Source organism: Podarcis raffonei, chromosome 10, assembly GCF_027172205.1.
Source record: "Podarcis raffonei isolate rPodRaf1 chromosome 10, rPodRaf1.pri, whole genome shotgun sequence".
NCBI lineage: Eukaryota > Metazoa > Chordata > Lepidosauria > Squamata > Lacertidae > Podarcis > Podarcis raffonei.
In genome coordinates this window covers 65,033,874-65,057,256 of record NC_070611.1, presented here as the reverse complement: position 1 = coordinate 65,057,256, position 23,383 = coordinate 65,033,874, and the positions used below count along the sequence as shown (strand labels likewise).

At 44.3% G+C, this 23,383-nt stretch overlaps 1 protein-coding gene across 6 annotated transcripts in view; it reads right to left on the bottom strand.

Annotated features, from left to right (window-relative positions):
* ABCC9 (ATP binding cassette subfamily C member 9) overlaps nt 1-23,383 on the bottom strand; it is a 92,724-nt gene that overhangs the window by 54,914 nt on the left and 14,427 nt on the right. For 4 of the 6 annotated variants that reach the window (XM_053405586.1, XM_053405588.1, XM_053405585.1 and 1 more), the window contains exons 9-18: nt 22,996-23,151; nt 20,221-20,355; nt 19,180-19,342; nt 16,687-16,727; nt 13,604-13,746; nt 9,307-9,415; nt 7,571-7,681; nt 6,078-6,150; nt 5,027-5,132; nt 344-382 (exon numbers count right to left, since the gene is read on the bottom strand). In XM_053405586.1, coding sequence (XP_053261561.1) covers nt 344-382; nt 5,027-5,132; nt 6,078-6,150; nt 7,571-7,681; nt 9,307-9,415; nt 13,604-13,746; nt 16,687-16,727; nt 19,180-19,342; nt 20,221-20,355; nt 22,996-23,151 — 1,076 coding nt within the window. The remainder of the gene's footprint in view (nt 1-343; nt 383-5,026; nt 5,133-6,077; nt 6,151-7,570; nt 7,682-9,306; nt 9,416-13,603; nt 13,747-16,686; nt 16,728-19,179; nt 19,343-20,220; nt 20,356-22,995; nt 23,152-23,383) is intronic. The other 2 variants (XM_053405589.1, XM_053405591.1) reach the window with 1 other exon arrangement.

Here is a 23,383-nt window from a genome sequence, read left to right as displayed (position 1 = left end):
TCACTGAAACTTGGGAATGAAACTAGAAGAATCATGAAAGGTTGTTTATGTGAAGGATAAGGAAGAGAGGGATGGTTTGTTCCTCTATCACATGGAGCCACTGGTTCTTGGAGGGTCTTAACTGTCCAAACTGGGTCTTAAAATTTCTTGCAGCTCATATTCGGATATTTACTTGACCAGGACATTAAACCCACCCCACCACCCAAAAAGATTGGGAACCACTGCATTGGAGAAGTTTACTAGTTAATATTCTCTAGCAAAGTGTTGTAATTGGGGTAAGGAAACAAGGCATTGGTTGTAGAAAAGGGAGGGATTCAAAAAGAAGAAGATTCAAGAATAATACCTCCGGCTTGCTTCAAAAGAAGACTCACTTTCATATACACTGCAAGTTATGGTAAACAGTATTTTAGTGGTAGTTGGTGAAAAGATAACAGCAACGAGGTGAGCAAATTTCACATACTTGGGAGGAATATTTGAAAGCAATAAACTCCTGATGCTGAAGAATAGGGGGGAAGACATTTGCAACTGCTACAGATATCAGAACACCACTCAGCTGCAACTGTAACAAGATACTGATAGAAATTCTGACCAGTTTTGCACAGTTTCCATTCTGGAGCCCCACCAGCAACTAGTACAGTGGTACCTCGGGTTAAGAACTTAACTCATTGTGGAGGTCCGTTCTTAACCTGAAACTGTTCTTAACCTGAGGTACCACTTTAGCTAATGGGGCCTCCCACTGCCACTGCGCGATTTCTGTTCTCATCCTGAAGCAAGTTCTTAACCTGGGGTACTATTTCTGGGTTAGCGGAGACTGTAACCTGAAGCGTCTGTAACCTGAAGCATCTGTAACCTGAGGTACAATTAAATCCAACATGCTACACACTGGGCAAGCATTTACATCCATGTGTGTGTGTTTGTATAAGCTCCAAGAGTGGCTATAATTGTTGCTGTTGTTTTTGCATCTCATGGGATTTGAGATTTTTGACCCTCCATGGGATGTCATAAAAAGTCCTTCAGGATCCCATGCACTCAATTCATCTTTACTGAGATATCAAAAAGAGATCTCACTCACATGAGATCCTAAGGACTAACTTTTTATGGGATCTCCAGATCTGGGTCAATATCCCTCATGATAGGCAAACCTCTCGCACTCTTTGAAGATTGCTGACAAAGAGGAGAGGGCGCTCCTTGCAAGGGTTTCAGGAGACAAACACAGGACACTTCCAGACTACTTTTTTTGGGTGGGATTCAATCACATGCTGGCAAATTCAGGTCATGCAATTACAGTTGCTTGAGAAGGTCTTGCACAACAAACCCGCTTCCCTAAAAGCTCAGGCATTTTGCAGTAAGGAAAGTGATGGGGGAAATGCAATGGAAAGTGTGGGATGGCATTTGCTTTGTGCAACACCATATATCCTCCCCACAAACAAAGCAGAATGAACACTCATTAAATCGCCAGCATTGTCGAATCTCCCTGCAAGCAAATCGGGTTGGGTGCTCAATAAACAAGTCATATGGAAGCAGCCTAAATTTCTCTGCAATTCTTTATTTTTGTGGTCCTGTGGAAACCAAATGTTCTTTGGTTTCTTTATGAATACAGCAAACTTTTGTTACACCCACTGTGAATTTAGTTTTCTGGCATGCTTATTTCAAAGTCCCACATCATAGTTTTGAACACCTGTTGGGAGGGAAAAAACCTTTTCATGTAAGATGTAGTCTCCCTCCCCAGTTTCTTATCCTTCCCCACCCCAGACCCCAAATTCCTTAAAAGACATGTAAACAGCATATTCATGCAAATGACAATGGTGCTAAGTATGGCTTCACAGCTTAATATTAATGAAGGTCAATGCTTCACTGCAACAAGCAATGGGTTGGGCAGGCTAAAATCACACCTGGTAGATGGAAACACATATAAGAAGGAGAAAGCGTCATTGTTAATTAATTCACGACTCCATGGATATGGACTTTAAAAAAACACATCCCAAGAGCATGAGGCAAAGGTTTAGAACAACGGAAGAAGGAGCAACAGCTGAAGCAAGACATATACAGTCGTACCTCGGAAGTCGAATGGAATCCATTCTGGAAGTCCGTTCAACTTCCAAAACATTTGAAAACCAAAGCGCGGCTTCTGATTGGTTACAGGAAGCTCCTGCAGCCAATCGGAAGCCAAGGAAGCCCCACTGGATATTTGGCTTCCAAAAATAGTTCACAAACTGGAACACTCACTTCTGGGTTTGCAGCGTTCGGGAGCCAAAACGTTTGAGAACTAAGCTGTTCGAAAACCAAGGTACGACTGTATATACACACATTAACTGAATCCTGCTAACCTCAGGGTCATGTTTCTAGAGTTTTAGCTGGTTGAGTAACCTGGCATCCCATGCTCAAATGAAAGAGTGAGTTTTCATCGGAAGGTTGTACAAAGTGGGGAGTTTTCTCTCAGAAAGGCAGAGATTCATTCTTGCTCTGTTAGCCATTTCCCCATTCAGCAGAACAGGTTCATAAATTTTGGGGGTTTCGTGGATGCCACAAGTTCCTGCAGACAGAGGGGCACACACAAAGCTGCTCACTCTGTTGAGGTGAAGGGAAAAGTCCTCTGTGCAAGAACACAGGCCGTAAGTCAGAAAGCCACTGGGTGACAGAGTGATATCGGCCACACCAACCCTTCCTGATGTGGTGTGGAAGATGCAGCAGGATACGACCTTCTTGCGTTGCTCAGAAGATGGAGATCATGGAGAAGAACATCTATGGTGCAACTTCTATTCATAACAGGGCTGCTCCCTCTACAGTGGTTCTCAACCTGTGGGTCCCCAGATGTTGTTGGACTACAACTCCCATCATTCCTAGCCAGCATAACCAGTGGTCAGGGATGATGGGAGCTGTAGTCCAGCAACATCTGGGGACCCACAGGTTGAGAACCACTGCTCTAGAAACTAGGGCAGGGGTATATCTTTCTATTTTGAGGGCCACATTTTCTCACATTAACCTATCAGGAGCAGGCATGGTTGTGGTGAGCGGCACCAGAAACCAAAGTGGCCCTGCGCCACCTTACTTTCTCTCTCTACCACCACTTTGTCCTCTTTCCCCCACTCTCAAAATCCCTTCTCTTCCTTCCTGCTGGGGGAGCGGGGGCAGACTGCTTTTGCCAGAGACTTGCACTGATCACTTGCAGTTTCCATCAGCCTCGGACAACATGGCCGATGCTCAGGGACGGTGGGGAAATTGTAGTCTCGAGGCCCACATGTTTGCAACCCCTGACCCACCTAGTCTGTGTTTGTCTGTTCTGAATGGCAGAGGGTCTCAAAGGTCTCAGGCAGAGTCCTAGCCCCTGTTAGGATATTCCGTTCCACCTTAAGTTCAGGCATGACTGTTGTGTGTCACATGCCTGTTTACACTCCAGCACAGATTGCTGGGAACTTCCGTTTTGTGTATAGCTATTGCTTATGATGCTTGCTTGGATGTGAAGGGGAGAAGACATGTTTTTCCTTTTGTCCTGATGTACGCTGAATAAATATGCTCCTCACAGCCTCTCCCTGCCGCTTCTGATGTGTAGCGTTTACTCTGCTGATTAGAGCATGCTCCAGCTTCTAAAGCTGGGGTCGCTGACACTGAACCAAGGACTTGAGATCGCCCCGCACATCGGCCGGTGGGCTGGTGCCAGCTGTGGGCTTGCAAATTGCCCCCGTTGCCTTGGCTGCATCCCAACAGCCCTGCTATCTGTGATCTCGATCGAAGATGCCAAGGATCAAATCTTCCTCAAGCAGGGTGTTCACTGCACAACATTCACCGGCAAGCTTATTCCCTTTCCCGCTCCAAATTCCTGAAGCAACAGGCCCCTGGAAAATCTGCTGGCAATATACAGAAGGATGCTTGGAGATACTGGGCATACACATATTCTGTCCTCTGGAAATGCTTGACTCTATGAATTTAGCTCTTGTTGTTGTTTGGTCGTGTCTGACTCTTCATGACCCCATGGACGAGAGCACGCCAGGCACTTCTGTCTCCCACTGCCTCCCGCAGTTTGGTCAGACTCATGTTTGTAGCTTCAAGAACACTGTCCAACCATCTCGTCCTCTGTCGTCCCCTTCTCCTTGTGCCCTCCATCTTTCCGAACATCAGGGTCTTTTCCAGGGAGTCTTCTCTTCTCATGAGGTGGCCAAAGTATTGGAGCCTCAGCTTCACGATCTGTCCTTCCAGTGAGCACTCAGGGCTGATTTCCTTCAGAATGGAGAGGTTTGTTCTTCTTGCAGTCCATGGGACTCTCAAGAGTCTCCTCCAGCACCATAATTCAAAAGCATCAATTCTTTGGCGATCAGCCTTCTTTATGGTCCAGCTCTCACTTCCATACATCACTACTGGGAAAACCATGGCTTTAACTATACGAATTTAGCTCTAGCTTAGAGGTATTTGTGGGTAAGCATAGGAGTTACTTTTCCAGAGAGTAACAGGGGGTAAAATGCAACTTGTGTCTAAAGGGTGCTGAATGGATAGTATGCTGCTAGCCTCAGGACTACTAAATCTTCATTAACTTCTCCAGATGTTTTTGGTGCTCTTTTCTAAGATCAGTGGGAAAACTCAAGCATGCAGAATTATAGTAGGGATATATTGTTATGTCACGGAACTGAAACCATTAGGGTTGGATCTGGCAATACCTGTAGGATTTTTCTGAAAACTCCTCTCTGTCAGGCTGTCTGAAATTACCAGCAAAACATATCCACATTTGTTTGTGCCAGGATTGGGAAAACATTAAGCTCCACAATATAACTGCATGCCGTCTTCATAGAAAAGCTTCTAGACCTCACAATCCCCAAATTAAATATGTAATAAGGAAAGATATTAAATAACTGGAATCAAGGGTATAGGTAAAAAACAAAAAAGAACAAAGGAACAAAGCAGTTACGTTTTTTAACAGTTGTGCCCCTCTAAATCCATCTGTCAACTCCCCCCCCCCCCCCGGGGGGCTAACTCATAGATCAGTTCATTCATTAACCTTATAAAAGCACCAAAGTGAAGGAAATGATAAACATACCGGTTCCAATGAACTTTGCCTTCCAGAGCTTGCATCTCACCAAGAACAGCAAGAAGGAGAGAAGATTTGCCACAGCCAACCTGACCCACAATCATTGTCATTTGGCCTGCAAAGCAACAACGGACTAACATTAGACCCTTTGATCCACCAATAACTGAATGGTCTTGGTTGCTTTGATCATAACACGCATGAATAGTGAACGCTTGCATATATGAATTAGATGTTGATACTGTTGATTGGCTGCTGTTTAATAGCTATTACCTTTTTAAGAATCTGCTGACTCTTTTCTTATTTGTCAGTTATAGAAGAAAGGAAAAGAGAGGAGGAGGAGGAAGAGGAGAAATCACTGAGTCAAATAGAGACATGATTCTGCAGAATTTTGTCTCATTCATTTCAATATAACAGATTCCTGTTTCAGGAAGCTTTTCATGTTTGATTCCCCCCCCCCCTTTTCTAAATGTATTTTTGCTGGCAACCCAGATGGGTGCAGTATAAGAAATAATAATAATAATAATAATAATAATAATAGTAATAATAATAATAATAATAATAATAATAATAATAATAATAATAATAATATAAATATTAGTATTAGTATTATAAGTAGGCTACCTAGAAGTAAGCCCCATGGAGTTCAATTTAGTATGATTGCTGCTTTATAGTGCAATCAAAATGTATGTCTGTTCTGAAGTCACATGGAGTGTGACTTAATCCAAAGTAAGTGTGCATAGGATTGCAGCTGTTTTCATATCTCCCATTAGCACTGGTGGTTTAAACACGCTTGACTTTTTATTAACAGACATTTGTGTTCATCTATAATCTCTGTGTGCTTGCATGTTTGTACGCATACTCAATAAACTAGGAGTGAGGAACCCGTTGTTGAACTACAGTTCCCATCATCTCTGTCCTTTGCCTGGGGCTGATGGGAGTTGGGGTCCAACAACGTCTGGAGGGCCACAACTTCCACACCCATCCTCTAAACCATCCTGGGGCTATGAGAGAAGGTAAGATAAATGAAACGATGTTGAAAATGTGTATTAATTAATCATACCTGTGGGAATTCTGATATCAATATTGGATAATGTGGCTAAGCCACTTCCCCAAGAGAAGTACCCGTTGGTTACCTGCAATAAATACCACATATTAGAACCACAAGAACATGCAACAATTACACTGAGTATGTGCATGTAGGAATCTATATAAAATAATCAACTCTTACAAACCGTATTTTAATATTTTATTGGAAGCCGCCCAGAGTGGCTGGGGAAGCCCAGCCAGATGGGTGGGGTATAAATAATAAATTATAATTATTAAAAAGGTAAAGGGACCCCTGACCATTAGGTCCAGTCGTTGCCGACTCTGGGGTTGCGGCGCTCATCTCACTTTATTGGCCAAGGGAGCCGGCGTACAGCTTCCGGGTCATGTGGCCAGCAAGACTAAGCAGCTTCTTGCGAACCAGAGCAGTGCATGGAAACGCCGTTTATCTTCCTGCCAGAGTGGTACCTATTTATCTACTTGCGCTTTGACGTGCTTTCGAACAACTAGGTTGGCAGGAGCAGGGACCGAGCAGTGGGAGCTCACCCCGTCGCGGGGATTCGAACCGCTGACCTTCTGATCGGCAAGCCCTAGGCTCTGTGGTTTAACCCACAGCGCCACCTGTGTCCATTATTATTATTATTATTATTATTATTATTATTATTATTATTAACTAAACTGACACTCATGGCTTTGTTTCTCCTTAATACTACCCCATGGTTTGTTAAACCATGATTAGCATGGTGTGGGAAGATGGCCCAGCAACTTAACTGTAGTTTATTTATTACCAACAAGCCACAGTTTCTTTATTGATGCACAAACCTTAGTTTCCGTCAATTACGCCTTGGTGTTATGTGTGAACTCAGCACCCTGCCTTAACCATGGTTTGACTTTCAAACCCCAGTCATTTACCTTGCGAAAAAGGCATGGGGCAAGTTGGGAGCACTTGTTTGACTGAACTTTGGTGAAACAAGCCATGGGTTGCTTGATCATCTGTGGCAGAACTTGTGGTTTGTTAACCAAACCATGGCTTGGCATTATGTGAAAACCAGGCTGGCCAAATATTTTAAAAACCCAGGAAAATGCCACAAGAGTAAGAATTACAAAGGAAGGAGGGGTTTTTGGGGGGGGTCTGTGTATTTCACATTAAACACTGGTTTCAAACTTTTTCAGCCTAACATTTCATAAAGCACATAATAGCAAGGGTACTAAAACAAAAACAACAAGCCCAGTAACAGCTGGTAAAATACATTTTATGCCATGCATGTCACCGGGGCATCAAAGGACACAATAATAACCCTGAGATGAAAAGTTGTTCTTTAAGAGAAAATGCAATCCCACCCAGAACAAAATATTCGCCATCACTTTCCTGGTTAGATGACCCACGCAACAACACAGCATCTGTCTTATCTGGCTTGAGCTTACACGCAATTCATTAATTGATTAATTAATTGGCAGCGGATGCACTTAAAAAATAATTTGTTGGCTGCTACTGAAAATGCAAGTCACCTTGATAGCGCAGTCATCAATGTCTAAATGACGGGTTGGAATCCTTAGAGGAGACTCATAGCTGTCCAGCTGGTGCCTCAGCGGCTGCTTTCGATTTATAGCTTTGGAGGGCTAGGCAGGTCGACAGCAGGGAAGAAAGAAGGAGAGACGTTTTGCAGAAGGTTAACACAGTAAGATAATGCATGAAAGGTATAGAAGCTATGCATGGCAGTAAAAGAGGCATTTCCTCCTGTGTACAAAAGGAACAACCCTTCTAAGACAACGCCGGCTGCAACAAATATCCTCAAAACAAGGAAAGGGGCTTCTAAAAAACACTTTCAAGCTATTTTGTATCACTGTATACATGGAGATTCAAATCAGCTAATCCCTCTGCTTATTCATGTGTTAAAATGCCTTTCTGTGAATCAATAATGTCAATAACTATATGCAATAACCAAGAGGTTATTCGAAGTGTTATCTCAAGTTTTCAAAGATGCATTCCATTGATGCAAAAACATTCAGAGTGTGAGGCAGGGCCAGTGAGATGTGTGGCTTGGGGTTCCTTGCCCCTGCTTTAAATGTATACCATTTCACTGTGATCAAAATGTACTTTTTATAGCATTTCATTGTGTTGTTTTTAAGCAAAGGCGATGAACTGGGGCACCTCCGCAAGGCAGTTTGTTGCAGGTTCTGTGCCGTTGGTGTGCGCAAATATTTTTTTGCAACGTCTGCACCATGGCATCCTCTTCAAAATGCCACCCTGTTCCCACCCCTCCCCCATTTAATTTGAATTTGCAGTTTCTTTGGAAACTCTGACAAGTGAAGAATAACCACAGAAGTGGTCCCAATTAAAAAGATGTGAAAATATGGGATGGGCTTTCAATGAGGATGAAGTTGTGTGCAAAAAAAAGGTGAATGCACGCATAAACAGCATCAAGTACAAAATATCCTTCCATGTGCAAGAGTCCCGGGGTGACCTCTAGGAATGGGAGATGGGGGATTCAATTCAGTTCACATTTTAAAGTGAATCTGCCTAATTCACACTTTCTAAAACAATATGTGACCGAAACACAGCCATCTGCCAAAATTTGCACATCTCTGAATTTTGCAAAGCCACTTCCGAGCTGGCAAAGGAGGTGGGGTTGCGGGCTTCACGCCCCTTCCCCACACGCGCGGCGGCTGGCTACAGCCCCCGCGAGAACAGGGAATCCCTGTCCACATCACACACCGGGACAGCCAATCGGCTGGCTCCGGGGGCGGGGCCTCGGCTATTTAACCCAGCTGCAGCCGAGGCCCCTCCTCTTTCCACCGCTACAGCTGGAATGTTCAATTCTGCTCAATTCCTGTAATCAATAGAGTTGTGGTCTAATTTGACCCATTAACCTGAATTCTTGTGTCCTGTGTCTTCATTTCTTCGGGGGGAGGCGGGAAATCGCCATGCAATGCAGTTTTCCAGCAATGTGTACAAAAATGCATAAAAATGTGCATAAAAATGCATATACTGGTGAAAATGACGTGCAAAAATGCATTATACTGTGGGCAATTTATCTGCAAAAATTTGTATTGTGGGCAAAATTGCATACAAAGATGTGCACATTCAGGGGAAAATATTGCACCGGATGCTAATGAATTTTCATGAGGATTTTTTTTTTACTATTGCAGACTGATGTGGAAAATGAGAAACTGTAATTAACAGATTCCCTTATCCCCAGTCACTAGTGTGCTTAGTTCAATTTTATAAAGAGAGAGGTACTTACAAGTCCCGTGTGCTTCTTGCAAGACTCGCATGTTAAGGCAGTATCTCCGTTTCTCCAGCTGTCATCTCCAATCTCATCACTTATGAGAAATTCATTCAGTTTTTGCACACTGGGACAAGACATGGAAAAAGACAAATTGTTACAAGTCATAACAACACACTGAGAAACTACTGAATAACGATTGCAACATCTTCATGGCATATGGTGTAAACCACTTGTTCCAACCGCATGTTTCTTGGCACTGTGACAGATACTCTCTGGACAAACAGTTCGTCACAGGGCCAGAAGCACTCGCAAACTGTGCCATTTCCAACTGAGAGTGGCGGTGCTGCAAAGATCCCATGATTATTTTCTCTCCAGTGGGAAAAGAACATGTCTACACTTTAAAAGGAGGGATATTCTCGTCCAGTCATCATCCTAACCTTCTAAGTTGGGAATTTTGGTTCATATGGGGAAGAGCTCAAATGCAACCCCTCGTCACCTGAATTTGCACTCGGGTCCTGCTTGTGAGCTTCTCATAATAGGTATCTGATTGGCCAGAGTGCTGGGCTTGATGGGCATTCTTCTTATCTTAGTTTAAGCTGGTATATGACAAGGAAGAATTTTACCTAGCAGTGGACAAACTTTCTTCAGCTCGATTTAGAAATGGGTCACCCATTACGAATATGTTTGAAGAAGTCGGGGGCCAGGGGGAGGACTTACAGAGATGATTCTTCAACATCAACTTCGTTGGACTGGTCATGTTGTGCGGATGCCTGATTATCGTCTTCCAAAGCAACTACTCTATTCTGAACTTAAAAATGGAAAGTGTAATGCCGGTGGTCAACAAAAGAGGTTTAAAGACTCTCTCAAGGCAAATCTTTAAAAATGTATCATAAACACCAGCAACTGGGAAACACTGGCCCGCAAGTGCTCCAATTGGAGAACAGCCTTTACCAAAGGTGTCACGGGCTTTGAAGACACTCAAACTCAGAACACAAGGGAGAAACGTGCTAAGAGGAAGGCACGCTTAGCAAACCCTCACCATGATCAACTCCTGCCCAGAAACCAATGTCCCCACTGTGGAAGGACGTGTGGATCCAGAATTGGCCTCCACAGTCACTTACAGACTCACTGTTAAAACCGTGTTTACGGAAGACAATCTTACTTGGCTACGAGTGATTGCCAAAGAAGAAGAAGAAGATTAGTAAAGGTAAAGGGACCCCTGACCATTAGGTCCAATTGTGGCCGACTCTGGGGTTGCGGTGCTCATCTCGCTTTACTGGCCGAGGGAGCCGGCGTACAGCTTCCTGGTCATATAGCCAGCATGACTAAGCCGCTTCTGGTGAACCAGAGCAGCGCACGGAAATGCTGTTTACCTTCCCGCTGGAGCGGTACTTATTTATCTACTTGCACTTTGACGTGCTTTTGAACTGCTAGGTTGGCAGGAGCAGGGACCGAGCAACGGAAGCTCACCCCATCGCGGGGATTCGAATTGTCAGCCTTCTGATTGGCAAGTCCTAGGTTCTGTGGTTTAACCCACAGCACCACCCGCGTCCCTTGGGGGTGATAAAGCACACCTTATATTGTGTATTTTTTGAGCCACGAATTGCAAAACATGGTGACATCATTGGATTTACTTTGCACTACCCTGCTTATCTAGGGGGCTTCCAGACAGTTGCTGTTTTGTTGGCAGGATTCAATTGCATACCAGCAAATCCAGGTTGTAAAATTAAGTGTATATGGCATTGTTGCACAACAAACCCACTTCCAAAAGAATCTGGATTTTCTGCAGGAAGGAAAGTGATGAGAAGATGCACAGGAAAGTTTGGGATAGAAATTGATTAATGCAAAGTTGCACAACCTGCCTTCAAAATAAATCAGAATTAATGTTCAATAAGCAGCCAACACTGTATAACCTACCCCTTGCAAACTTGGTGCAAAGAAATCAGGATGAATGCTCAGTAACCAGGTTGATGGAAATGACCCTGGTCTTTCAAATGACCACACTCCTAAGGGAGTTTACATTGACATAAGCTAAGATTCCTTCTTTAGTAGACTGCAATGGTGCATTTAAAATTCAAATGGGATTCATTCACAGAAACCCATAAAAGGTTGTCTACCAGTGCAACATGCCTATTCCCTAAATGAAGGGGATTGGCAGACCCAAGTAACCACTTAGTTATCCTGGGAACGGGGTACTTAATTCTATATGCTAATTGGATGGGTGATAATGAGGATAGAGTGGCCCAGTCTATATTCACTGGGGTATTGCCTTGGCTGTAAGAGAAAAAATAAGAGGAGGAGAAAGCTTCTTAAAGGTTGAGATTTGTCTTGGCAAAAAATGGGATCTTTGGAGAGCTCAAATGTGCAAAGCAAGACAGACATTCTCTACTGGTGTTACAGCTGTGCTAAATATAGCACAGAGAGAGAGAGAACATTTAAACAAATAGAAGGCGGGTTTGGAGACTGGAAGGAAAGATGGAAGATACCATGTTTAGGGTTAGAAAGCAACTTTCTTCCAGACTTCTCATTGGACTGATCCCTCTGCTCCCCACCACTTCAGCTCGATTTCCATTCAGTTTAGGAAAAACAAAGATAATTCAGAATCCGCGCAAAGAAAAGGTCAGATCTGTAACTTACATAAATTCTACACATGTATTTACCCTTTATTTTGCTTGCACTAACCACCGCCTCATTGGCTGGGGCAAAGAATTACGCAGGACAAAAGTGGTTAAAATCGTTAACCAAAGAAAGAGAGGACAGTAGGTTAGGAGCAGAGCAGGTGCTTTGCTCAATTAGCCACACCCATTAATTTCAGTGGGTCTAACATTGGATACAACATTAACCTAGGTTCACTAATTTTAATGACTCTGCTCTGAGTAAAAGTTAGTTGTCTACAACCCACGACTGCCTCAGACTTAATCTTCAATTTGTGACCAGATTGGGAAAGACCTGTCTGAGGCAATGGAGGGCTAGCTGTAGATTAGCATGACTAGGGTTGCCATATTCCCCAAAAGTGAAAATCCGGACAAAGTTCTTGAGCTTTTTTGGGGAACATTTCTCCACCAAAATTAAGTTTTTGGGATTTTAAAAAATCCGTCTGGACGCCAATTTCAGAGCCCGATTCTGGGACGTATGGCAACCATAAGGAAGACACAATGTCAGACTAGACTGTCCAACAATCTTACATAATAATTTATTATTTGCTTATTACATTCGCGTACCACCTTTTCCTTCATGGAGCTCAAGGTGGCATACATGGGCTTTTTTTCTCACAGTGAAGTGACCCGGACCTTGAGATCATCATCGGAGGTCTTTCTTCACGTGCATCCTCCATGAGAGATCCAGAGTGCGGAAACAGGAGAAGGGGCCTTTGTGGAATGCTCTTCCCATGAAGGCTCGCCTGGTGCCATCATTACCTATCTTTAGACTATACTTATCTATTACCAGGCCTGTTGGAAGTGGGGCGGTGGTGATGTTTTTAAAGTATTTCTTGTTTTCCTCTTGGCTTTCATGTATCTATGTGGGGAGGTTGTCTGTCTGCCTGTTTGGTTCAAGTACATAGCTGTGTTGGTCTGACACAGTCAATATAGATAGATGATAGATAGATGATAGATGATGATAGATATAGATAGATGATAGATAGATAGATAGATAGATAGATAGATAGATAGATAGAAAGAAAGATAATTGTCCAGTAGCACCTTAGAGACCAACTAAGTTTGTTCTTGGTCTAAGCTTTTGTGTGCATGTACACTTTGGTATCTGAAGAAGTGTGCATGCACACAAAAGCTTAGACCAAGAACAAACTTAGTTGGTCTGTAAGGTATATATTTTGCCTGTTTGGTTGTAAGTCACTTTGGGTTGCCCTGGGCAAGATAAAGCAAGTAACAAATTGAATAAATAATAATAACAACATCCCTGTGAGATATGTTAGGCTGAGAGGCAGTGACTGGCCCAAGCTTTGCGGCTGAGTGGGGATTTGAATCATGGACTCCCAGGTCCTAGTCCAACACTCTAGCTGTTTCTCCACACAGGCTCTCAGCATGTTCCTATGCATTAAAGCACATACAGTGGTACCTCTGGTTACGTACTTAATTCGTTCCGGAGGTCCGTTCTTAACCTGAAACTGTTCTTAACTAAAGCACCACTTTAGCTAATGGGGCCTCCTGCTGCTGCCATGCCGCCGGAGCACGATTTCTGTTCTCATCCTGAAGCAAAGTTCTTAACCTGAGGTACTATTTCTGGGTTAGCGGAGTCTGTAACCTGAAGCGTCTGTAACCTGAAGCGTATGTAACCCGAGGTACCACTGTACCTGATGATGGCCTTGACAGCAAATCGAACAACTGTGGAAAGCAGGAACAGCGGTGTGACCAGGATGTGGAAGAGCGACAAGGATGCAAAGGCCTGGGCTGTAGTTGGTGGTTCCTCTTTGATATACGTGTACGTCACAAAGGTCTGTCATGTCAGGAAAAAGAGGGTGTTGGTTATGTTGCTTTGTGCAGAACAAGCGAGGCAAAGAATGTGTGAGACGGGAGGAGGGGGTTGGAATGCAATGCTCTTTGCATTTTAATGACAAACTATCTACCGTATTTTTCGCACCATAGGACGCACTTTTTCCCCTCCAAAAATGAAGGGGAAATGTGTGTGCGTCCTATGGTGCGAATGCAGGCTTTCGCTGAAGCCTGGATAGCGAGAGGCATCGGTGCGCACCGACCCCTCTCGCTCTCCAGGCTTCAGGAAGCTATCCGCAAGCCTTGCAAGCCCGGCGGGAGTTCCTGCGGGCTCACAAGGCTTGCGGGAGCAGCCTGCAGCCCCGGCGAGTGTCCGCAAGCCTTGCACGCCCGGCGGGAGCGCGCGAGGCTTGGCGCGGCAACCTGTCGCCCGAACCTGGCTCCCCGTGCTTTGGGCGAGTGTCCGCAAGCCTTGCGCGCCCGGCGGGAGGTCCCGCCGAGCGCGTGAGGCTTGGGGCGGCAGCCTGTCGCCCGAAGCACGGGGAGCCCTCCGGAGGGTGCCCCGTGCTTCGGGCAGGTGTGCGCAAGGCTTGGGGCGGCAGCCGCGGCTGGGGGGGAGGAATATATTTTTTTTATTCATTTCCCCCCCCCAAAAAACGAGGTGCGTCCTATGGGCCGGTGCGCCCTATAGAACGAAAAATACGGTAATTTGGATAGATGGTTTTGGAATCAATTTTGGAACCATTTTGGAGCCAATACGCAAAGTGAAACCAAATTTTATTCCTCAGGGATTCGCACTTCTCTGAATTTTGCACCCCATTTATGCAACCAAAAGTGTATAAAAATGAGGGTCCTCTGAATCCAGTTTGTAAATCTGGATTGGACCTGATCCTGTCTTGACTGATCTGGACCCCTTCCGATCCATCCCAGATATTATTCTTATTGTGAGAGTTTATTTATTTATTTATTTATTTATTTATTTATTTCATGAAATTTATAGACTGTAGAGAAAAACATCTCAGAAGAGGGTTTACAAAAAAGATAAAATAATATTGTCACTGTAAAAACTGCAACAATAATTTAAGACCTACAGGATGTCAGAACCACAGTAGAGTAGACTGAAACAAACTAAAACTCATGCAAGTTTTCTAAACATCTGGGTAGGCTTGCCAAATAAGAATATCTTCAGCAGGCTCTGTAAAGAATGAAGAGAAGGCAGCTGCCTGATATCAACAGGCAAGGAGTTCTCAGGGCTATTAAGTGAGATGCAAGTGCCATGGTTTCCAACATGGGGCACACGCCCCACAGTAGGGCAATTTGATTTTTAATGGGGGCAATTTGAGAATGAGTTATTTACAGTTAATGGCCTTTTAGGCTTCCTCCACATGAATAGGAGTTCACTTTTTGAATAATAAGAATTATATGTCACGGATGGGGGGTGGATCAGAATTTTAGAGATGCTTAGGTGGGGCATGGCCCAAAAAAAGGTTGGGTACCACTGTGTAAGTATCCTAAACAGGTAAATAGGTGTCCTGTTGCCACTGCTGCTGCTCCTGGACCACTGATACAAATACAGTGGTACCTTGGTTCTCAAACGCCTTGGTCCCCAAATGCCGAAAACCCAGAAGTAAGTGTTCCAGTTTTCGAACGTTTTTCGGAAGCCGAACATCTGATGCAACTGTCAGCTAATGTTTCCGGGGCACTTGCACCAATCAGAAGCCATGTCTTGGTTTTCAAACATTTCAGACTTCAAACAGACTTCCGGAATGGATAAAGTTTGGCGCTTTTTTTTGCAATTTATTTTGCGTTTTTGTTTTTGAGGCATTATCGGTTACTTTGTTATTGTGACTGTGTGGAACCCAGTTCAGCTACTGGTTGATTGATTGTGTGGCTGCAAAAATGGATAAAAGCTCTCCATCCAAACAATGACTATCATCAGTGCAGGTATGAAAAGTATTGAATTTTAATTATTATCATCTACAATACTGTCATTTATTTTATAGTACAGTACATTGATTATTATCAGGGACGCGGGTGGCGCTGTGGGTAAAACCACAGTGCCTAGGACTTGCCGATCGTATGGTCGGCGGTTCGAATCCCCACGGCGGGGTGAGCTCCCATCTTCGGTCCCAGCTCCTGCCCACCTAGCAGTTCAAAAGCACCCTTAAAGTGCAAGTAGATAAATAGGTACCACTTTATAGCGGGAAGGTAAACAGCGTTCCGTGTGCTGCGCTGGTGCTGGCTTGCCAGAGCAGCGATGTCACACTGGCCACGTGACCCGGAAGTGTCTGCGGACGGCGCCGGCTCCCGGCCTCTAGAGTGAGATGAGCGCACAACCCTAGAGTCTGACAAGTACCTTTACCTTTACCTTTTTACATTGATTATTGCTTTCATTTTATGGATCAATGGTCTTGTTAGATAGTAAAATTCATGTTAAATTGCTGTTTTAGGGGTTGTTTTTAAAAGTCTGGAATGGATTAATCAATTTTGCATTACTTTCTATGGGAAAGCACCTTGTTTTTGGAACGCTTTGGTTTTGGAACAGATTAAATTTGAGAACCAAGGTACCACTGTAGAAATACAGGTAGGAGACGTGCTTGGCAACACTTATCCCAGCCCTCACATGGCTTGGGAATATCTTTTGGAGGTTTTCCATTTTCTTCCAAGCAATTTCAGAAAAATCCTGAGCTAATCTCAGGACAATATTGTGTGGTAAGTGATTTGTCATCTCTAGTTAGAATCTTTCTCTGTAAGTTGTTGTCGATGACGATGATGTTTTACATCTGGGAACATTCAAGGGGACATCCGCCCTGCTGTCTGAAATAATACAATCTACCACCTAAAAAATCTAGCACTTCATTCTTCTGTGTGTCTACAGCTAATTTAAAAGTTTGCTTAATAAACCACCCAACATTCACACACACTCCAAAAAAATTATTCTTACCGCAAGAACAGCTGCAATTGGTATAGCTGCATTCATAAAAACTGTGGAAACAAGCACAACCATAAATTATACACAGCAACATTTGTCAATGTCTGAACTATACTATAGATGTTTGCTTTAAGATTATTTCCTGCCCGGACAACTCCTTAACTGGAGGTTGGGGGGGGGGCTTTTCCTGTCAAATGAAAACATACTTGGAAATATTATGGTTTGTGTATTTTACTGAGCTGGGGAACATATTCCCGAAAGAATTGTCGGGTTGTATGCCACAGTTAAAAACGTTGGCTTGGTGGGGAAAAGGGAATTATTTAAATTGCTGAGGTTATGTTAACCTAAATCAAAGGCCATTAAAAATATAAACAAACTCTGCTATATCAGCTGCCCATAGATGCTGCGTGTGATTGTTAATGTAAACTAAGGGATGTCAACAAGCTTAATAAGGAAGGTTAGATGATTATTTGGAGAGATCTTGTCGTGTTTGTCCCAGGGTATGAGAAAGGCAGCAGGAGGTCAGGAAATCATTTCCCCTCAGCCAAGTTTCATAAACTTGCAAGCTTCACAAGGCTTTTTTTTTCCATCTTGGAAGACAAAGAAAACGTAGAGATGCTGGAAGCTCATCTTGTGGGAAACGGGACCTGCTCTGCCGCATGTGATCTCTCTTCCGTCTTTCTGCTAAGGTTGGGAATGGAGAGGTGACTGAATCCTGGGAACTGGCAGAGGGAGAAAGAGAATTGCCCCTGCAGGCCCTGGGGATAGCCTTCCCAGTCTTGTAAAATCAGGGTCAGAAGCCACATGCAGGAAGTATGATAATTCAATCATCTGCCTTGGAGCTCCCTAATCAGCTAAAAAAATAATAATGTTTAACTGGTGGACCTAAAACTAGGAATGACCACCAATTATGATGAACGTCAGTCAAAGGGCGCTACTGAAATCATGGTCTGCCTGTTGGCTTCCCACAAACATCTGGGTGGTCGCTGTGGAAAGCAGGATACTGGACGAGAAGGGTCTTTTTTTTATCTCAGCCAGCTGGGCTCTTGTTACTTTGCAACATTTCACAGATGACAACAGAGACTCTGGAGGCTTGCAACCTCCAGAGCAGTTTGGTGCAGGTCTGTGTTGAAGGTGCCCATGGGCGTGGGCAGTTTTTGTGGCAGGTGCTGCCTCTAATGGCTCTATAAGACCATGAGAAGAGCCCAGTTTTTGAAGCCAAAGATCTATCTATTCCAGCATCCTATTCTCACAGAGGCCAACCAGGTGCCTCTGGGTAGCTTGCAAGAAGGTTCGGGGTGTTTACAACACTCTTCTCACCTGTGATTTTCAGCAACTGGTATTCACAGACATGCGGCCTCCAACACTGGAGGTAAAATATAGCCCTTGTGGCTAGTAAGCACTCTTTAAAAGCCAGCTCCATCTGGTACGCTGGCTGAGACCCTACCTGCCTGCTCACTGTCTTGGCAGAGTGGTACACCCTCTGGTTATCTCCTACTTGGACTACTGCAATGTGCTCTACGTGGAACTACCTTTGAAGGTGACCCGGAAACTACAACTAATCCAGAATACTGCAGCTAGACTGGTGACTGGGAGCTACCACTGAGACTATATAACACCGGTCTTGAAAGACCTACATCGGCTCCCAGTATGTTTGCAAGCACAATTCAAAGTGTTGGTGCTGACCTTTAAAGCCCTAAATGGCCTCGGCCCAGTATACTGAAGGAGCGTCCCCACCTCTATCGCTAGCCCGGACACTGAGGTCCAGCTCTGAGGGCCTTCTGGCAGTTCCCTCAGGGCAAGAAGTGAGGTTACAGGGAACAAGGCAGAGGGCCTTCTCAATATATATATGAATGAAATGCCCTCCCACCAGTTGTCAAAGAAATAAACAATTATACAACCTGAAAATAGCCCTGTATAGGGAAGTTTTTAAAGTTAAATGTTTTATTATGTTTTTGTATATGCCAGAAGCAGCCCAGAGTGGCTGGGGCAAACCAGTTAGATGAGTGGGGTACAAATAATAGAACGTTGTTGTTGTTGTTGTTGTTGATGATGATGATAGCCATCACTACTGCTTGTGGGAACAAATTCCATAATTTAACAAATAACATAACTGGCAACCTGTTCTATCCTTCTATCCACCCAAACAATAAGATAGGGCAACATTTAAGTATGGCATGCTTTTATCTCTCTCTCTCTCTCTGTCTGTCTCTCTCTTTCTTTCTTTCTTTCTTTCTTTCTGTCTCTCTCTCTCTCTCTATACACACACGCGCACACACGCGCGCACACACACACACACACACATATAGTATGCCTATACCTGTATTTATTGCTGTGACTTTTGTATTTTATAGTATATGAGGCACGTGTGTGCTTTTAAAAAAGCATTTATTCTAATTTGTGCACTGCTGTTTTGCGTTTGTCTTTGGACAAAAAGGGAGGAGCATCAAACAACGAGATGGCGGCCTTCCAGCCAGCCTGCCACACTCAAGGATATATACTTACTGGAGAGAGATGTGTACAGAGCAAAGGTTTTGAGGCTCGTCAGCTCCTTCACCCTCGTTTCTTCTACGCTTCTGCAGAATATGTGCTCCCAGGCGTACAGCTTTAAAAGCTTGATCCCTTTCAGTATTTCATTGGTTTTCTTCAGCCTCTCTGTGGAGTAATCCTTTCCATCGATTAAGGATGGAATGGAGGGGGGAAAGGGGGAAAAGAACATTAAACCACCCATTAAAGAAATATGCAAATAAATAATAAAAAATATTTTAGCAAACTATGGATCTTGCCAAACTGCAAAGTGTGGCCACAGGATGGAGAGGGGAGAGACTGAGAGCCCGTAATGTGTTGCTGATCCTCGAAACCATGGTTTGAAGATCAGATGAAACATCAGGAGCTGCCACATTTTCAAATCAGTTCAATAATTTTTGAGGCAAGAATTATGGTACAGTCAAACCTTGGTTGTCGAACGTAATCCATTCCAGAAGCCTGTTCAGCTTCCGAAAATGTTTGCCAACTGAGGCACGGCTTCTGATTGGTTGCAGGAGCTTCCTGCACTCAAGTGAAAGCAGCGTCAGACGTTCAGCTTCCGAAAAACATTCAAAAACCAGAGCAGTTACTTCTGGGATTTTTGGCATTCGGGAGCCAAAATGTTCCAAAATGGAGGCGTTCGGGAGACAAGGTTTGACTGTAGTCAGTTATATCGCTGTTCCTTTGGTTGATCTGAAACCACTATGTGCCCATCTAAACAAAGATAATAATAATAATGCTATTATTTATACTCAGGTTTCCCCAGCCACTCTGTTAAGCAACATAGAGCCATAGAGTTGGAAGGTCCCCATGGTCATCTAGCCCAACCTCCTGCAATGTAGGAAGCTTTTGCCCAACCTGGGGCTCGAACTCACGACCTTGAGGTTAAGAGTCTCATGCTCTGCCGACTGAGCTGCGTCCAACAGCGTACAGTAGCCAGGCACAGAACTCCAGTGTGTTACCACTCCAGTCGCGTGCTTTAAATAGCTGCCAAGTCTCATGTGTGGAAAAACAACTTACAAGCGTGCTCTTCTGAGCCTCGGCCAACTTTGTCGCTATGAAATATTGTATTGGAGCCAGCAATACAATGACAGCAGCGCCGACCAAGGCACTCTGGCCAAGTAAGTTGTAGAGCAGGATCACCCCCATGATAATCTACAAAAAAAGGGGGGGTGAAGGGAGAGAAGACTTTGAAAACATTGCCAGTTCTGTAGTTCAGTGTATGAGATGATCTAAAGGTGAAGCTGCCAAATGCAAAATATGCCGCATAATGCTTAACTGTAAAGGGTGTGTAACAAGGGCTACTAAGTTATACTAAGTCAGACGTGGGTGGCGCTGTGGTCTAAACCACTGAGTCTCTTGGGCTTGCCGATCAGAAGGTTGGCAGTTCGAATCCCCACGACGGGGTGGGTTCCTGTTGCTCTGTCCCAGCTCCTGCCAACCTAGCAGTTCGAAAGCACGTCAAAGTGCAAGTAGATAAATAGGTACTGCTGTGGCAGGAAGGTAAACGGTGTTTCCATGAGCTCTGGTTTCCATCACGGTGTTCTGTTGTGCCAGAAGTGGTTTAGTCCTGCTGGCCACATGACCCGGAAAGCTGTCTGTGGACAAACGCTGGCTCCCTCAGTCTGAAAGCAAGATGAGCGCCACAATCCCACAATTGACTGGACTTAATCGTCCAGGGGTCCTCTACCTTTACCTTACCTTACTAATGTATGTTCACTCCATACATTTAAAGCACTATGATACCTCTTTAAACAGTCATGGCTTCCCCCAGAGGATTCTGGGAGCTGAAGTTTGTTTAAGGGTGCTGAGAGCTATTAGGTCCTTGTCCCCTCCGCCCAGAGCTACGATTCCCCAAATTCCCTGTAAAGAGGGATTTCTTGTTAGGCCACTCTAGCAATTGCAGTTCTACGTGGGGGATTGGGGCCTCAAAACAGCTCTCAGCACCCTTCACATAAGACAGCTCCCAGAATACTTTGGGAGAAGCCATGACAGTTTTAAGTGGTATCGTAGTGTTTTGAATGTATGGGGTAAACGTGGCTGTAGTATTGATTGCTCTGCCTTGTGGTGGCTATCCGAGATCTCTGGCAGAAGAGGCTTCCCCCCCCCCCACCCTGCTACCTGAAATTAGGGTAGCGAGGGGGGGGGGGAATTCAGGGCAGAGGGGAAACCTGTGGCCCTCCAGCTGTTTTGGGGTTCCTACTCCATCTACCCCCAAGCCGGCATGGCCAAAGGATAACTGCAATGCACTTTGTGTGGGGCTTCCCTTGCACTTGATCTGGAAACCTCAGCTAATGCAGAATGCTGCAGCACGGTTGCTGACAGGAGCAACGCCCTCTCAGCATGTAACATCTCTGCTCAGAGATCTACACTGGTTACCAATTTCTCACTGGGATAACTGCAAAGTTTTCTCGCACCCGCTAGCATGTTTAACAGCTGCATAGTAAAACTGCAGGAAGTCCTCAACAGCTTGGGACTAGTTTACTTGCAAGATTACCTTACACCATTTGCAGTAAATCATTCATTTAGTGTGGCGGCAGCTACACTTTGGAACTCCCTGCCAATTGACACCAGGCAGGTGCCTTTGCAGCATCTGCTTAAGACGTTTTTGCCTAGGCAGCCTATCCAGACACATAGATGCTGATGTCTCTTTAATCCCTTTTCAGTTTTCTGTTGGTTTTAATCGTGTTTTTTAAAAAATGTTTTCAATTACTTGGTTTTAACTAAATAAAAAAAAATGTCCAGTAGCACCTTAGAGCCCAACTAAGTTTGTTCTTGGTATAAGCTTTTGGGTGCATGCATACTTCTTCAGATTTTTTGGTTTAAACTATTCTTATTTATCATTTTAATGACCCAGATTCAACCTTCCCTGGCCGCCAGTACAATGACTGTTGTGCTAGCCTAAGGGGCGATAATGGGATGCGGGTGGCACTGTGGGTTAAACCACAGAGCCTAGGACTTGCCGATCAGAAGGTCGGCGGTTCGAATCCCCGCGATGGGGTGAGCTCCCGTTGTTCGGTCCCTGCTCCTGCCAACCTAGCAGTTCGAAAGCACGTCAAAGTGCAAGTAGATAAATAGGTACCGCACTGGTGGGAAGGTAAATGCCGTTTCGGTGCGCTGCTCTGGTTTGCCAGAAGCGGCTTAGTCATGCTAGCCACATGACCTGGAAGCTGTACACCGGCTCCCTCGGCCAATAAAGCGAGATGAGCGCCGCAACCCCAGAGTCGGCCACGATTGGACCTAGTGGTCAGGGGTCCCTTTACCTTTAAGGGGCAATAATAACAGTTGTGCAATATGAAACCAAGTGCAATGGTTGCGTTAGCAGAAACGGGATGTGCAACCTGTTGCGAGTACCATGCTAGCTCCTGGCACGTTCTCTTGTGCAAACCATTCCACTAGCACAAGTACACTGCTAAAGGACTTTAACATAGTGCTGCATTTAATTCCTCCCAGTATTTCTTGTAAGCAGCACAGATGTTTCGTTACAATCAAGCAGTATACGAATTTTGCCAAATCCAGCAAAATAAAGAGTCGTGCATGATGAGACTTGTAGACAAGCAACATCTGGAGGGGCATGGCAGTCTCATCCTCTGCTTTAACTGGTGATGCCAAGAATTGAACCCAGAAGCACCTCCATCCATCCCTGTGCTCTAACCCTGAGCTTTGGTCCCTCCCTTAAGGCTCTGTCATTCTTTAAGATTCAGTAAAGTTGTATGGGTGGTGTTTTTTTTTGCAATGAATGAAATGAAATCTGTTGCGTCTTCCAAAAATCAGTCCCTTACTTCGATGCTCTACCTGAACGGGCATAGCCCATAGGTTGGGACACAGGAAAAGGAACCACATCAGTTGATTAGTTTCGATGGCGACCAAGTTATTGATCTGCCCCAGAGTCATCTCTCCCATGGACAGGTTGGATGTGGAAAGTCTGAGCATCTTATTATAGATCATTGCCTGTGGAAGAAGCAGGGCAAAATGTTGGTGGGTAGTATACATTCCTTTTCTTTAAATTATTATTATTTGTTTGCATATTTAATGAAGGGAAAAAGGAGGAGAAAAACATTTAAGACCATAAAGTGAAAAAATAGTATATAAATGATACTGAGATGATAATAATAATAATAATAATAATAATAATAATAATAATAATAATTTATTATTTATACCCCGCCCATCTGGCTGAGTT